The sequence below is a fragment of the Stigmatopora nigra genome, chromosome 16, assembly GCF_051989575.1.
Source record: "Stigmatopora nigra isolate UIUO_SnigA chromosome 16, RoL_Snig_1.1, whole genome shotgun sequence".
Classification (NCBI taxonomy): Eukaryota; Metazoa; Chordata; class Actinopteri; order Syngnathiformes; family Syngnathidae; genus Stigmatopora; species Stigmatopora nigra.
This window is the reverse complement of record NC_135523.1, coordinates 10,590,212-10,606,929: the sequence shown is the minus strand read 5'-3', so window position 1 is coordinate 10,606,929 and position 16,718 is coordinate 10,590,212. Positions and strand designations below refer to the sequence as shown.

Here is a 16,718-nt window from a genome sequence, read left to right as displayed (position 1 = left end):
ACTGCACTGTGAACTGGTTGAATTTGGTTACACGAGTGTATTGTGAATCATCCAAGTTACAACTTCTAACATGATTAATTTTGTATGACTTCAGTGTGGCAATCGATTTGGAACCGATTGCATAGGTAGCCTCAATCACTTTACCATCAACATTACGGTGGACGCTGATAGATCTGAAAATACAACTTCAGGAGCAGGTTAAGAAAGTATCTCTTGACCTGGCTTCGGCGCGGGAGTTCTTTGCGTTGCTTCAGCATGGGAATTTGGGAAGCTTGCAGGCACCTGGACAGTTGTGGTCGGGCGAGGAGCTTGGACGGCTGAGCTCGAGCGAGGAGGTTGGACGGGTGAGGAACTTGGTCAGGGGCTCGAGTGTCCAGGCCCTCCTTCCGCTTCGCCCTGCGGCGCTCACTGCCTCCTCCAGGAGTATGGCACACCACCCCCGCCGCCACGTGGTGGCCCATTGTAGGTGGCCAGCCGACCATGCAGATTCTGGTCGGGGTAGTCCGGGTTGGAATAATCCGAAAAAAAAAGGAGGGATCATCATCCTGCGGTGTAGCGTATCGGGGCCCGAATTGGTTTAGAGAATCACTGTCTGAGTCAGAAACTCCGGCAAACTCCATCTCTATCCATCGATCCATCAATCCTTCCCTCTCTCACCCTCCCCCACTCTCATGAGTTAGTCATTTTTTTCTGTTTGTTTCACATGTACTGTTAATGGATGCAGTTGTACAGATGTATCATATCTTGTGCTGACTTGGCGCATCTGTCAAAATTTTAAAGTAAATACGGCCCCCTGGCTGAAACGTTTGCCCAACCCTGCTCTAAAAACTATACATATAAAACTCAGTTATTTATCTATTTTATTTAGGTCTACAATTTTTTCCTGTGTGTTTTCATCTTCGTGCTACTACAACAAAGTGAATGAATGGGATGAATGAAGTTTTATCTAATCCAACCTTGTGGTCGAAGTCAGATGGGATAGGCTCCACCACCCCTGTGAGGATAAGGGCTCAGAAAATGAATGAATACTTTTCACATGTACTAGGTTATGTTCAGAACAATTTGAAAGCAATGTTAATCATCAGGGTGGAAGCAGAGATTTGTACTGTATCGATGAGAGCACTATTGAGTGGACACCCACCGATTATAAATTGATTTAAATACTCTAATAAAACTGTTTAGTAATAGATTACATTACCACTGTAATTGCATTATAAAGGGATGGACGATGATGCTATTATAGAATTGAAAATGGACATCAGGTTGTTGTTTTTTTTATTCATTAGGGCAGAAATGTGCAGTCATTCACACTTCCCAAAAACAATGTATTAAATGAATACTGGCAAAAAAAAACCCTATAGCACACCAACACATTGTTTTGTATAAAAATAAAACTTGTGAGGCTAAATTTTTTTAACTATATTTAGTATGAACATTAAGAAAAACAGGGGCTGTTGAAGAGTAACATTCATGCATATTTAAAAAGCAAATCAAACACAAACCTACTGAACCATGTCATGTGCAATCACTGTATTTGTTGAATTTTGGTTGATGACAGACACTGCATCTCTCTCATCAAAGTTGGTGTCTGGCTCAGGGTTGCCAGTTGAGTGGAATATACCAGAGTTATAATCATAATGATTTATTCCTGGGGGCATAGACACGCTACCTGCAAGGGGCCTAGTGTGCATTCCAGTTTGAGACATGCCAGAAGACCATGTGGGGAAGGGAGTTGATGCGGCAGTGGTGCCCATAGAGGCAAGATAGAAGGCCAGGTTATGTAATGCTGTCTTCTTAATTTCCACATCCATTTTAGGATGATTGTAGCGCTCCTTGAATGTTTGTTGTTGGGTCACTGCTTGATACTGAAAAGAGTAATCATAAGAATATATTAACATTTTTAAAGAGTGTTGCATAAAGCTGTTAATGGCTAAACCTGGGCGATATAACAAAAATTGATATCACAAAAAAACAAGTCGATATCCACAATTACCATGATAACTAACATTTTTTATTTTAAATTTTAAATGTCAAACTATTGTGAATAAGTAAATAATTTACTTTCCTCATTCAATTACTTAGGTCACTATGTTAGCTTGCTTTAAAAGGAGATTAAAATATGATGACATTGAAATGTTTGTTGTTTTGCTGTTCAATAAAGGCAAAACAACTCCATTACGCTTTGGAAAAGTAATGAACAAATAAATGAACTTGCCTTCAAATCAAAAGTTACTGTGCATTATGAAATAAAATAATTAATTGAAGACAAACATTGGCAAGCAGACTACTTTCAGCCTCACAAAAAATGAATTGACCTTATATGTACCCATTTAAAAAAAATTGTGGTTGCACCTTATTGAAGCAAATTGCATTCACGTAAAAATAAAAAGCCGACTGTTTCTCAAATTAATTTCTTTTTAGGGTTGTTTATTGAATTATTTATTCTTGAAAATTGTCTTTCTAAATCATTGCTTTTCTGGGTTTGTTTTTAATTATTTTTATTGTACAGATTTAGCTGTGTCCGCGCATACAAGTTGTTAGATTTTAAATGCACTCAGGGTAGTTACATTTTGACTCGAGAAACGACCAGGGTGTTGTTGAAAATACTGAGCCCAGACGGCATCAAACTGAGACGCCGGACTCAAGGACGCATACAGGTGTCCTCCAGGGTAAAATTTGCGGAACTCCGTTTGCACGAGTATAGTATAAGTATATCGATAATTGCTGCTTGCTCGTTTTTAATGATTTTTCCCCCCTAAACCTGGCCACCAGCGAAAACGTTAAGAAAATAAAGAGCTTGCAGCAATAAGATGCACAAGTCTCGCACGGACTTTGTTTCACAAGTTTTCGGCGGAGGACTCCTGACTCACGTACTCGTCATTAAAGTGATGTAATGACTGGGCTTCTTCTCCGCACCGTCTTAGCCCCGAATCTAAATAAAATTTGATTGCGCTGAATGGAATCAAGTGTATCCAAGCAGGGGTCCTCTTGTCTAGAATTTGCGGAACACAGTCCACACAAAACTTCCAAGTATATTGATAACTGCTACTTGCTTGTTTTTTTTTCAACAATAAAATATGAAAAACTAAGAAAAAGAAGTAAAAAGCAACCTCCATTTACTCAATTTTTCCAATGTTTTCATGACATTTGCATGAAATGGGGAAACTCATTTATCAAATAAGAGAAGAATTCCAGGCTACCCTCAAATGAGGACACTGGATTAGAATGGGAGTAGGACAATTTCAAGAAGGCTGCTGTCTGAGCAAAGTATTAAAGAGGCATTTAAAAAAAAAAACAGCAGGGAGACTTCGCTTCGATCTTTTCGTGGGTCAGCTCGGTGTTTTCCTGAATCTCATAACTGCTTATTTTGGCTGGGTTATATTGCTTTTGCTTTCATGTTCGGTATTAGCTGCTCTATTGCTAACCATGCAAAACTAGTTGCTTGTTCCTTACCATCTTCTTCGTCTGCTGAACATTGTTCTGGAACTAGCTTTGATGTCGCAAATAAATGTTGACAAAAATTAGCGCTATTGTTTTATCGCCCAGGTCTAATTAAGCCACAACAGACTTACTGTAATATCTGCAAACATGAAACGCAGTCTGGTCATCCGTAACCCAAAATGGTCAAACTATTAAACGGCAAGAAATATGATTTGCTTACAGGTGGGACATTTCCGGTAATAGAGCTGTCTTGACTGCGGCTCTTGGTGTAGCGCTCTGATACCCAGTTGTTGTCTTTCTGGCGTGTCCTCAGTTTCATCCGTCGATTTTGAAACCAAGTCTTTACCTACAAGAAAGAAGAATATAATTACCAAAGGGAAGATTCTAATACCAGCCAGTCTTCAAGAAAACACTTGTGCAAAACTAACCTGTTTGTAAGTAAGCCCTGTTAGTTCGGACAAGTTTTTCATCTCAGCTGGGGTGAGGTATCTCTGCAAACTGAAACGCTGAATAAGAGTGTTCATCTGGGCTTGAGAAAAGGAAACGCGCACTTTCCCTTTCGGGGTCCCCTCATTAGTGCTCGGTTTCTTTACAGCTGGTAGGGGCGCTTGGAAAGACAATGTATCGGCGTTCTGGCTATTTGTGTCAGTATAGGAGGACAGCTCCCCCATTAGTGAGCTAGAAACCTGGTCTACAGCTTCTGGGCTGCTGCTGCTTGCATCGTTGCTTTGTTTGTTCTTTACCCATGAAGTGGGGTCTACTTGTGGAAGACCATTTTCTTGACTGCTACTAAAACTCCAAGAATCTGAAAGGGAAAAAAGAATCTTGGTTTGTAAAAACATCAATCATGAGAAAGCACCTTTGACCTTAATGCATCCAGTATATCTGCATTACGTAAACATTAAAAAAAAAGTGAGTGGCATTTTCACAACACAAAAATACCAACAATATTATTTCTGCCGTTTGTTTTGTTTAATCACTAACAAAATAATTTTGTTTGAAACTGAAAAAACTTCAAAGACTCACAAATCAAAAGTTCAATATTCGTCTTGGTTAATAATTGCTTAAAATTGTGAAAAATCGATAGGATTACTTCCTCCACTTGTTTGGTGATTGGATGTTCTCCCTGGGCCTGTATGGGTTTTCTCCAGGTAATCCGATTTCCTCCCACATTCCAAAAACATGCATGGTAGGCTGATTGCACACTATAAATTGCCCCTATGTACGTCTGCGAATGGTTGTCCGTCTCCTTGTGCCCTGTGATTGGCTGGCCACCGATTCAGGCTGGGAAAGGTTGGTATCGATCATTTATAGACAAAATGTGACGTCAATATCACTGAAAGTAGCGTTGCCTGCCAGCACTCACAATTTAACGAAATCGAAAGCCTTACTTAGTCAACGGCAAGCAATGAAGTAAATGGTGAGCAAAAAAAATAGTATTTCTGGACAAGCCTCGCGAATACCCCAATTTAAAAAAAAAGTTTGTGTCTATAATGTAAAAATAAATAAATGCATCAGGGATAAACATACCAGGAGAAACGTGAGCTTCGGAGTCACTTGTGGAATCAATGCCGTTCCTCCTGCTCGCCTCAGCGGGCGTGTTGTATGTGGCTCGGGGCGTTCCAGCGAGATTCAGGTGACCAGTTTGACTCTCCCCGAGGTAGACGAGACCAGAGCCCTGATAATGGCAATACCCGTTGGCGACGTGCTGCTGCTCCGGACTACGAGGCGGAGATGCTTGGCGTGTCCTTGCGGCTGTAGCGGCGTAGTAGACCTGCGACATTCCGGGGGCACAATTATTAAACTCGGGGGTTGCCGCTTCGCCCCAGCCGGCCACGTGGCAGTTCTGTTCGTGCCCGGATTGATAAACAAGGCCGTAGGCGAAAGCATGGTAGGACGGATTGTAGTCGTAGTTCATCTGCGTCTTCCATTCTGCCATTTTAAAATGTTACAAATTCCGAAAATTGGTTCAACGGAACACAGTTAAAACGTAATGTTTCACATGTGAGCAGTAAAAATAGCAAATCAATTGGAAAAGTGGCCAAACCACAATAACGGACTCTGCCACTGCAAAATAATCTTTGCAAACCGCGCCACTCCATAGAGCACTCTTTTTAAGGAGTAACATTGGGCAGGTGTGGGCGGTGGATGTGTAGATTTGAGCCAATCGCAGGCTCTGAACTATTGATGAGCGATCAACATGTACGTGCGTTAGTATTCAAATGTAGTATTGTTCGAACGATTTAAATCACTTTCCTCTCTTTATATACTTTTCTGTAGTTTATAACAATGACTCAATCAACTACTACGGACTGGTCTTGAGGTTTTGTAAGTAGAATACAAATGAATAAGTTTATACAATGCCAGCATTGCATTGATACCATCAAAGTGCCTACATCATCTCTCATTCAGGGCTCACATTGAGACAGAAACCATAATAAGAAACAACTAATCGAAGCAACAACATCCAAGCAATCAGCAAAATGTGCTTAAATACCATCCCTAAATCTCAAACATAATGTTATGCTACTCTTTATTTTTAGACACCAGGTGTATACAACGTCCCTTGTTATGATTTTTCTGAAATAAGTATCTATTATTTTCTTTCATTCATTCATTGTTTGAACAGCTTCATCCTCACTGGGGTTGCAGGGGGTACTGGAGCCTATCCCAGCTGACTTCGGGCCAGAGGCAGGGGACACCCTCTGAATCAGTGGCCAGCCGATCGTAGGGCATGAGGAGACAGACAACCATACACACTCACATTCATACCTAAGGGCCTTTTAGAGTGTCCAATCGGACTACCTTGCATGTTTTTGGAATGTGGGAGGAAACTGGAGTACCTGAAGAAAACCCACACAGGTCCAGGGAGAACATGTAAATTCCACTTCAGGTGGACCCAGCTGGATTTGAACCCAGGAGTTCAGAGCTGTGAGGCCAACGCTCTAACCACGTAATCTACCCTGCCACTTCTTTTGCTTTGCATAAATTTGTTTAATGGAAAACAGACTTTATGAATGCCAAGTCGGTATAAAATATTTTGAATGTGTAAGATTAAGGTTATTGAGTAGGGGTTTGGACTCATTGTGTGGTCGCGGCATTATGAGTTAGGAGTGAGTCACACCAGGATATAGATAGGGATAGATTGTTATTACATCATTTGAAAGGATAGATTAACTGAGAGTCCTTTAACTAAGCTTAGATGACTGTTCAATGTTGAAAACAATCACTCTGATTGTGAATAATTTTACAACATGTGGTCCAGCAACAATTGATGAGACCTACTAGTCAGTTCAGGTGGGCGATTGGTTAGCGCATTGGCCTCACAGTTCTGGGGTCGAGTCTTCGATACCAGGTTGGTCCTCACTGTGTGGAGGGAGTTTGCATGTTCTCCCCGGCCGGGCATGTGTTGGTTTTCTCCAGGTATTCCAGTTTCCTCCCACATCCCCAAACCATGTATTATAGGCTGGTTGAACACTCTAAATTTCCTCTAAGTATGAGTGTGAGTGTCAATGGTAGCCCATCTCCTTGTGCCCTGCGATTGGGTGGCCACTGATTCAGGCTGTCTCCCGCCTAGTGCTCGGAGTTAGCTGGGATAGACTCCAGCACCCCCAGGAACCCTTGTGAGTATAATCAAATCAATCAAATCAAAAGCCTTTATTGTCATCACACACAGCTGCGTATAATGAAATTGGTGGTGCTACTCCACAAAGTATGTTTTCCCAGTAAAAAAAAAAAGCAGTTCAGAAAATGAATTAATACTACCAGTTCTTAAATCTGAAATGTGAAAGAAAAGGCTATTAAGGCATGTTCTCCCCAGCTTTTTGTGGGTTTCTGCCGGTTTTATTCTTTACTTTTCATAGTATAAGGAGGGAGTTATCTATCTTTATTGCACAACAGAACAAAATACTTGTAAAAATCAAATTTCATATTCTCTTTTGTCGTGAAGTCAGGTAACAGTTACTTTCATATTTGAATAAGGAGGAAGGTAATTTATGTGCTCCTAAACAGAAGTTGGAAGTTTTAAATTTGATACAAAAAAGATGTGATATGTATTGTGATAATTAACAATATTGACTGATATTTTTTTTCTTATCCTGATAACAATTTTTGTCATATCGCCCAGCTCTAAATCTAAAAGTTTAATTTGTTTAGTGACAACCTTGGAGGACTGAAATGTTCCCATTTAAAAACCCTTTCTTGTATCTGCCCCACCCCCCTGGGTTGGACATGTTGACACAAATTACCTCTTCCCTCATTTTCAGTCCTTTTCAAGAAGACGAAGTGGATTAGTCGGGTCGTTTTCATCAAAGTTGATGTTTGTATCTCCCCCCCTTGCTTCTTTTGACTTGGTAATGATTCAGTTAGTGTCGATGTGATAACAGTCAACCTGATGTCCTGCATTAGCATTTCTGATCTGTGACCAGACAGGGTGTGTTTGTATGTATGCGTGACCATTAGCATTGGAATGGGCATAGAACACTCCGGAGTGACGTTTGAAATTTTAAGATGTGTTTTCAGAGTTTTTTCACTATAATTGAAGATTTTAAACTGGAAATGTGTACATTCATCCCATTTATCTTTCTGTTGTTATTTGTGCACTATGTGGTGAAAGCTTTAAATCTCATTAGACTTGTATAAGGACAATAAAAGCATTCAATTCATTTAAATTCAAGTAAAGACCACCACATTTTTATTTAAAATCTTGCACACCGCCATTTCTTGTTTGTTTTCCCCCTTTTTACATCAGAGTCAGCAAGAAACAGATTTCTTTTAATCCTATCAAAGATTGTCTTTGGCGCAGTAATCTATTCCTTCTTTGAGCAACTTAGAAAACATCTCACGAATGTAAAATAGGTAAAAAATGACAAGAAGCAATTTAGTTTCCAGATGTTCGACATATACTGTGGGCTACATGCTTGCATATTTGTGATCTGGTTTTCTCTGTGGAGTACTATAAAAATATTAATTAATTCATCTTCCTTACCGCCCATCCTCAAAAGGGTTGCAGGGTTAGGGAGACTACACCATAGATTGGTCACCAGTCAGTCATAGGGCACAGAGAGAGAGAGAGAGACAACCACTCACGCTGCCACGAAAGGGAATCAAACCCAGACTGCCCGCACCAAAGTCAGGCGGAAGAACCGCCGTACCATGGGGTGGCCTATTTAAACATGTAGCAGTTTGAATTCAATTTTCTCTTTGACAAAAGTAAGTGATTTTTTTAACCAACATGTCTGGTAATATCCTTGATAAGGTCCAGTACTGTAATTCAAAATGGGACATTTGCTCTACTTTAAACACAGGTAATTTGCTATTTTGAATTTATGTAATATAACAATAAGATTACATTTATGACTGTTCTGTCATTAAAAACCTGTAAACGTTAACAGTGTGCCTTGTAATAGGCTGCCCACCAATTCAGGCTGCCCCCCCACAAGGTGCCGAAGTCAGCTGGGATGCGTTCTTGTTGTTTCAACAATTGTTCAGTAAAAAAAATAATTGTATTTGGTAAAGGGTAATTTTCTTTGTATTCTTTAATGTATTTGGTATATATTATGTAAATTAATATTTATTCCTAAAATTGCTTATGGTCAGTCAAATCCTGCTTTATCAGAAGTGGGCTGTTAAATGAATTGCTGCTACTCTCCTTTTTAATCATTCCTAGGCCATCATTCCTTAATCATTAGAGTGAACCTATCATTACAATGAAAAAGTCAATTTATCACGCCTATGCTAAAATGAACATAAAACCTTCCCTCCAAAACGTGGGGCTAGTTTCCCTCTCCATATCAATATAGAGTTTTGAGCTGTCACTTTACCACTCCAAATGTAAAACTAATATTTTTACAATATATTTATAATGCAATGCTAATCCAGCTAGTACTTACATGTAATTTTGTCAATTTTTAATATGAAATGTCACACTTGCCGCTGTAGGTCTATTAAAAATCCTCTACAGGTCTGCTTGTGTTTAGAACTTTTAGGGCCTCTGTAAACCACATGACCATTCGAGATGAGATCTGAGAGTGTCGCATCTCTCATTCTGCATGGTTCTGATTCTAAGCAGATACATTACAGTGGTGCAACAGCCATCCTGGTTTCAGTTTTGTCCCTTGCACCTACTGAATAGATAAAATACTTCAAATTCTTTATATACAGTTGTGGTCAAAAGTTTACATACACTGAAGAAGAACATAGTGTCATCGCTCTCTTGAGTTTCCAGTTATTTCTTCAACTCTGATTTTTCTCTGATAGTGATTGGAACAGGTACTTGTCACAAAAAACATTCATGAAGTTTCTTTCTTTTTGACTTTATTATGGTTTAACAGAAAAAGTGATCAAATCTGCTCGGTCAAAAATATACATAGAGCAAAACAAATGAGCAATTTTGGTAATTTAGAAAGTTGTGTCAGTGAAATGAGCTACATAGCATGGTCTCTTAACTTCTTATGAGTGATTATGAGTGACTAAAGTTGGTGACTTCTCTGAGGCCATTTATACAGGGCTCATTGGATGCAAAGGCTCACAAACGCTACAATGGGAAAGTCAAAGGAGCTCAGCATGAATCTGAAAACCTGAAAAAGCAAATCCTTGACTTGAACAAGTCAGGAAAGTCACTTATAGACATTTCAAAGCAGCTGCAGATTCCAAGAGCAACAGTGCAAACAATTGTAAGTATAAAGTGCATGGCACTGTTTTGTTACTGCCACGACCAGGAAAAAATGCAAGCTATCACCTGCTGCTGAGAGAAAATTGGTCAGTAGGGTGAAGATTCAACCGAGAATCACCAAAAAGCAGATCTGCTAAGAATTAGGAGCTGTTGGAACACAGGTGTCAGTTTCCACAGTCAAGCGTGTTTTGCATCTCCATGGACTGAGAGACTGCTGTGCAAAAAGGAAGCCCTTGCTCCAAAAGCGGCACCTTAAGGCTTGACTGAAGTTTGCTGCTAATCACATGGACAAAGATAAGACCTTCTGGAAGAATGTTCTGTGGTCAGACGAAACAAAAATCAAGCTGTTTGGCCACAACACTCACTCATACGTAGGGACAATTTAGAGCAGGTGTTGGGAACCTTTTTGACGAAGAAAGCCATAAACAATTCTTATTTTCAAACATTATTCATTGAGAGTCATACTAAGAATTAAAAAGTAAAAATACATAAAAATGTGTGCATTTATTAATCATTTCACCACTTTGAAAATAAAAGTCTGAATTCTTTTGAGAACATTTTAAGGTGTTGATAATCAATGAGTATCAATTAGACTCTAATTGATAGTAATTGATACACTTGTTAAAAAAAAACTGGAAGAGGAGGGTGTGGGGAAGGCCATAGCTCTGCACTGCATTATCCATCAGCAGGCCCTTTGCAGCAGATGCCTGAAGTTTGACAATGTGATGTCTGTCGTTGTGAAATGCATCAACCAAATCAGATCCAGGGGCTTAAAGCATAGAAGGTTTTGTGCTTTTTTGGAGGAAATGGAGTCTGAACATGGGGATGTGCTCTACTTCACTGAGGTACGTTGGCTCAGCCGGGGAAATGTGTTGAAGAGATTTTTTGAGTTGAGAGCAGAAGTAAAAGACTTCATGGAGATAGACGGGCTTGCTGTTCCTGTGCTAAGTGATCCCAAATGGCTCATGGACTTAGGTTTTCTTGTTGATATCACACATGAGCTTAATGTACTGAACAAGAAGCTACAAGGCCAGGGGCAACTTGTCAGTGCTGCCTATGACAATGTGAGAGCATTCTGCACTAAACTTTTGTTATGGAAACCCCAGCTCTCTCAGCCAAACCTTTTCCATTTCCCAGCATGCAAGGCTCTTGTGGATGCAGGCACACCATTCAGTGTTGAGGAGTATCTTGATGCCATTTCGAAGCTGCAGGAGGAATTTGATCAGATTTGCAGACTTCAAGACACACAAAGCCACATTTCAAATTTTTGCGGACCCCTTCTCCTTTGATGTGCAAGATGCCCCTCCTGAGCTTCAAATGGAGCTCATTGACCTGCAGTGCAACTCTGCACTCAAAGCCAAGTTCAGGGAGGTGAGTGGAGAAGCAGACAAGCTTGGGCAATTTTTGAGAGAGTTGACCCCCAGTTTCCCTGAACTTTCCCGAATGTTCAAGCGGACCATGTGCTTTTTTGGGAGCACATACTTGTGTGAGAAACACTTCTCCACCTTGAACTTCAATAAGTCCAAGTACAAGTCCAGACTTACTGATAAGCATCTTCAAGCTCTACTGAGGGTCTCCACTGCTTCCTCCCTCAAGCCAAATGTGACTCAGCTATGTGAGAAGAAGCGCTGCCAGGTCTCTATCAGCAAGAAGTAGACAAGAGAAGCTGTGTTCAGAATATTTCATGTTCAATGTTCCATTCAAGTTCAGAAAGTTAAAATTTAAAGAGCTTTTAATACAGACATTTGAAACGGAATAAAAATAATTAGTTTTCTCTACTTAGCCAGCCACTGTATATCTACTGTATTCTCATTATTTTTATTTTTTTTTCTTACTCATTGATTTATTTTTTTATTAATCTTTAAGGTAATTTATTTAAACCATTATTTTTTGTTAAAAAAATAAAGATATTTAATAACGTTGGAATGTTTTATCAGCGCTTTTCATGTGGAAATCCCTATGCGGCCCTGTCTCACCCAGACTCTGCTTCTTGCGGCCCTCAGGTAAATTGAGTTTGAGACCCCTGAATTAGAGTATTCATGCAGAAGAGTCAAATGAAGAAAATTTATGATTAAAAAGGTGCTAGAGTTCATGTCGGCGCCACAGTTCCAGTGTGACGCTCCCATTGATGCGTTTGGGACTTAGGTCTCTCACCAGCGATACCCATATTTTACCACACAGGTTAGCAGAGAGCCATATACACCCAATTTCGTCATACACTGCTGAGGGTATGATGACTACTAGGCTTTTTGTCAAGTCAATGATGACGACAATGCCTATGTCTGATTTTCTTTTCATCAAAAGAACCACATATGGCCCCTGATTTAGAGTGTTCAATCAGCCTGCCACGCATCTTCTGGATGTCTTTGGAATGTGGGAGGAAACCGTAGTACCCAGAGAAAGCCCACACAGGCCCAGATAGAACATGTAAACTCCACACAAGTGGACAAACTTGGATTTGAACCCAGGTCTACCTCTGTGAGGCCGAAGCGCTTACCACTTGCACCACCAAATGGCATGGGGAGCTATTGAAAATATTATGTGCTAATAATAGTCATAAATTAAGAATTAATAAATGGAATGTTTTTTGAAAACTAAAAGGTGATCGTTAAACAGAAGGCAATTACCTATCTTTTTTTATAAATTTGTTGTCAATACATCAAATTGATTGGGAGCAATTGAAGCTAATAACAGTAAGAAATTAATAATTAATAAATGGAGTGGGTTGTTGAAAAACTAAAAAAAATGGCTCGGGAGCTACTGGACAAAATATTAGGTGCTAATATGGGTGCGTGAGTGTTCGTGTGTTTACGTGTGCGTGTGTTAAGATTATTTTGCTCTGTTTGTCCGCTTTTATGCATCTTAGTCCTCCAGGACTCAAATGAGTTCTTCTACTCTATTCCCCTTTCCTGCATCTAAGTCCTCCAGCACATTAGAAAAAAAAATGTTTTTTCTTCCCGTCCGTCTATCAGTCAATTATGGAAGATTTTCTGTGCGTAGTCCTCCTCTACTTTAGAGGCGCTGTTGGCTTTTATCAATATAAAAATAATGTCTGGCCCCTTTAACGTCATTCACGTGTTGACAAGGACTAGCTCGTGTGAAAGCCGGTGAAATTAGCAACGGTCTTCCTCAGTCTCCACATTAGACTAACTAACTGTTACTCATCTTTACTTAGAACATACAAACAATCTGAGTTTTAGAGAACGCATTATAAAAGTGACCTTAGTATTTGTACTTTCCTTTGATAGGCGACACTTTATGCGGTACCCTTCGGTCTTATAGCAACAAACGAGAGAACAACTCTGAATATTATATTACATTTAACTATTATAGTACACTGACGCCTTTACACAGAAGAACTTGAGAAAATCTACCTGCGAGTGACAGCCTGCTGTTCTGCAGGTAAGACATCAAAGTCATTGACGTTGTAAACACAAATTAGTTACTATGTGACATCGGGCTTTGATGACAGATATTTATTAAAAGTATTCAACAAGGCTTTATTAACTTGGTTACATTGTTTTTACTTGTGTACACATTGTAATGTGTTCAGTTGTTTTCTCCCTTTTAGACTACAATCAAATATCTGACAATGACAGAAGAACTTGAACAGATCTTACTGCGAATGACAGAGCCTGATAATGCAGTTATCCAGCAGGTGACGTATATTGACATTGTTTTTAGAAAAAAAATCACGAATTAGCAACTGATATAATAGGTAGATTTCAGTTCCATACTAGATTTATTTAGTTATTTAGAAGGATTTGTTAACATTTTTTGTCACCTTAGTACGTATACTTGTCATACATGGCAATGTGTTGAGTTGTGTACTTCCCTCTTAGGCAACATTCCAGTTGAAGCAGCTTTTCAAAGACCCGGCCATCATCCTGGCTCTTTGTTCTGTCATGAGCGCCTCCCAAAATTCCCAAGTATGTGATTCCATATTTGCTAAGGGTTTAGTTGTATGTACTGTACATTGAAAAAAATGCATCATGTTAAGTGTTGGAGGTTTTTTGTTGTTGTACTATACAAGGTGCTTGCCCAAGTCCGGTCCTCGAGACCCCCTAACTAATCTGTTTTCCATGTCTCCCTCCACCAACACACATGAATCAAATCCCCGGGTTTGGTATGAAGCTTTTGGACAGCTTGCTGATGAGTTGATCATTTGATGATTCGGGTGTGGTAGAGGAGGGAGAGTTCCTGGATTTTAGCCACTCTTGCGCCGACATATACCTGGAAGCAACAGGAATGATGCGGTGTAACGGATTAACGCTACAACGCAGTACACGTCTAGTCTAGTACCTGCTCTTTGCAGAGAAGCTGTTGTATTTTCAGCTCTGTGTTCAACTTAAAGAAAAAGCAACCCACTGGATCAGATTGGAAATGCTGATCAGACAACTAGTGTATTTTGAGATGCTAACACCTGTCACTACACAAGAAGGTTGAGAAATATGTTATTTTAACATCCACTGGATTTGAGAAGAGGTGCGTTACTGTCAAGTTAGCCTGCCTCACAGACGGAACCAAACTCCCTCCCTATGTGATTTTAAAATGTTTGACAGTGCCTATGGAGGTGATGGCAGCTGGCATTATTGTATGCGCACAAGAAAAGGGCTGGATGGAAACCGAGCTTGTAGTGGACTGGCTCCAGGTTGTGGGGCAGACGGCTTGGGGGACTCACTGGTCTAATCGTGTTAAAAAAACAGGTCAAGGTGATAAACTGTTACTTGATCATTCCGGGAGGAATGGCAAGTCAGCTGCAGGTGTTGGATGTTGTGGTCAACAACCATTTAAAGACAATCTGCGTGAGAATACAGACTGGCTCCTGTCTGGTGATCACGCACTCACACAGACTGGAAAGATGTACCATATTTACTCCTATATAAGTCACACCCTGAAAATTGCTTTGAAAATTTAGAATTTTACAATTTCTTGCATACAAGCCACCCCTGATTCCCAATTTCTGCCTCCGTATTTGTGGTTTTACCAGGAAGTCCAAATGTGTTAATTAGAATGGAAAATCTTAAGAAAAATCGTGGTAAAAAAGGCATTTCTGAGATATTATACGGCTTGATATAAGGAAGTTAATATGCCTGTCTTTGTAAATGCAAAATATCAAATCATTCAATTTGAAAGAAATAAGTTTATTTTTGATGAAAACATGGTGCTTTCTAATTACAGACAATTTTCTTACCAGAAGTTTAAGATGTTTTGGCAGCCATTGCTTCTAATGTCAGAATATCTCAATTCTTTCGATGGTTTATATTACTCCAATAGTTTTCACGTTCGAACAAGAAATACAACGAAAGAAGATCAAAATTGGCGAGTTAGCTTAGCGTTGCAATGTTCTTTGAAAGTGCTCATCTAACCAGATACCATGGTCATAGAGTGAGACGAAGGCACATAGATGGTTCTTGAGCTTCTTTTATATCAATTCCAAGTAATTGACAATGTACAGCAGTGGTCTCAAACCGATTCCACATAGGGCCGCAGTGGGTCCTGGTCTTTGTTCCAACCGATCCAGTGCCGACATTTTAACCAATCAGGTGTCTTCTAAAATAAGTAGCACTTCACTCTTAATTAACTGATTACACTTGCAAAATGTATCCTTGTTGAGTTGGAATGAAAACCTGCACCCACTGTGGCCCTTTGAGGGCCATTTGGAGACCACTGATGTAGAGCCTTCTTTGACAACACATTACAGTCAACTTTGATGAACACTGAATCAAATTCAGCTGGAAACGTTCGCAGTTCTCTCTATTAAAGACTACAACTATAGGACCCCAAGCTGTCCGCCTGGGTGCGTGAACGAAAAGGATATAACCTGCCTGCCTATTAATGAAAACTTTGGAAATTTATAACAATCAAAGTGGAATTTTGTTTTATTTCATAATCAAGGCGACTCACATCTGATCAGTCAGAGAACATTTAACTAGGTTAATACTTCAGCGCCCTAGATATTATGGCTGCCTGGAACCCAGGTGAAATGGCTTTTCCCCCACCGAGCAGTAACGGGAACTTGAGCTTTCTCACGCTTAATGCGAGATCCGTACGTTTTTTTTCTTGAATTTCATATATACACTATGTAAAATACATTTTGTTTAGCGTGTTATCTTTTTATCTTTTCTCTATTTTGAAATAAATGGAAGTATCGACCGGAATTGCTTACGGCATGACGTCACTCGCCGACGCAGCGGCCATTTTTGTCGTGACGTCATCGTGTCGAGGCAGCATCAATTTGCAGTTTTTTTGCATGTCGTGTTTTTGTACGCTTATAAGCTGTACCCTAGATTCAGTCATTTTTTTGGTCAGGCAGAAGCGGCTTATATGGGAGTAAATAGAGCAGGTGCCTCTGGTACGTTTGTTCTGAGTGGATCCCCCATGCATTGGGTGCAATTTCAAACAAAGAGCATAATTCACAGGTTTAAAAAAATGTTCCATATCAAATGCCCTGGACGGCAGTGAAGATAACGTGCTATGTGAGAAGCCCTTGGATCAGTGTGAGGACAGTGACCCTTTGCACAGCGAAGAAAACAATATTTGCGAGGAGCAATGTTCTGACATGACAGGTCTCTGGGACTCAAGTTTTTGAATTAGTCTGCAT

The 16,718-nt window shown here is 39.9% G+C and overlaps 2 protein-coding genes across 4 annotated transcripts in view; one reads left to right on the top strand and one right to left on the bottom strand.

The window, feature by feature from the left end:
- Positions 1–1,258: 1,258 nt before the first annotated feature.
- nanog (nanog homeobox) lies at positions 1,259–5,551 on the bottom strand. The gene is made up of 4 exons (XM_077736337.1): positions 4,972–5,551; positions 3,870–4,246; positions 3,662–3,787; positions 1,259–1,865 (listed from the first exon to the last, which is right to left on the bottom strand). The coding sequence occupies exons 1-4, from the start codon at positions 5,378–5,380 to the stop codon at positions 1,503–1,505; spliced, it is 1,275 nt and encodes a 424-aa protein (XP_077592463.1). The 5' UTR covers positions 5,381–5,551; the 3' UTR covers positions 1,259–1,502.
- A 7,627-nt stretch (positions 5,552–13,178) lies between these two features.
- Positions 13,179–16,718, top strand: part of ipo4 (importin 4) — a 39,124-nt gene continuing 35,584 nt past the window's right edge. For 2 of the 3 annotated variants that reach the window (XM_077735833.1, XM_077735831.1), the window contains exons 1-3: positions 13,179–13,516; positions 13,686–13,772; positions 13,957–14,043. In XM_077735833.1, coding sequence (XP_077591959.1) covers positions 13,707–13,772; positions 13,957–14,043 — 153 coding nt within the window. In that variant the 5' untranslated portion in view covers positions 13,179–13,516; positions 13,686–13,706. Of the gene's footprint in view, positions 13,517–13,607; positions 13,773–13,956; positions 14,044–16,718 lie in introns of those variants that run through there. The other variant, XM_077735832.1, reaches the window with a different exon arrangement.

Bases quoted from the DNA above. Each gene is read 5' to 3' on its own strand.
- nanog (XM_077736337.1), bottom strand. From the start codon at position 5,380: ATGGCAGAATGGAAGACGCAGATGAACTACGACTACAATCCGTCCTAC. The intron at 3,788-3,869 runs GTTAGTTTTGCA...TCTTTCTTGTAG, and splicing joins CAGGGCTTACTTACAAACAG to GTAAAGACTTGGTTTCAAAA. The intron at 1,866-3,661 runs GTAAGCAAATCA...TACTCTTTTCAG, and splicing joins TTACCGGAAATGTCCCACCT to TATCAAGCAGTGACCCAACA.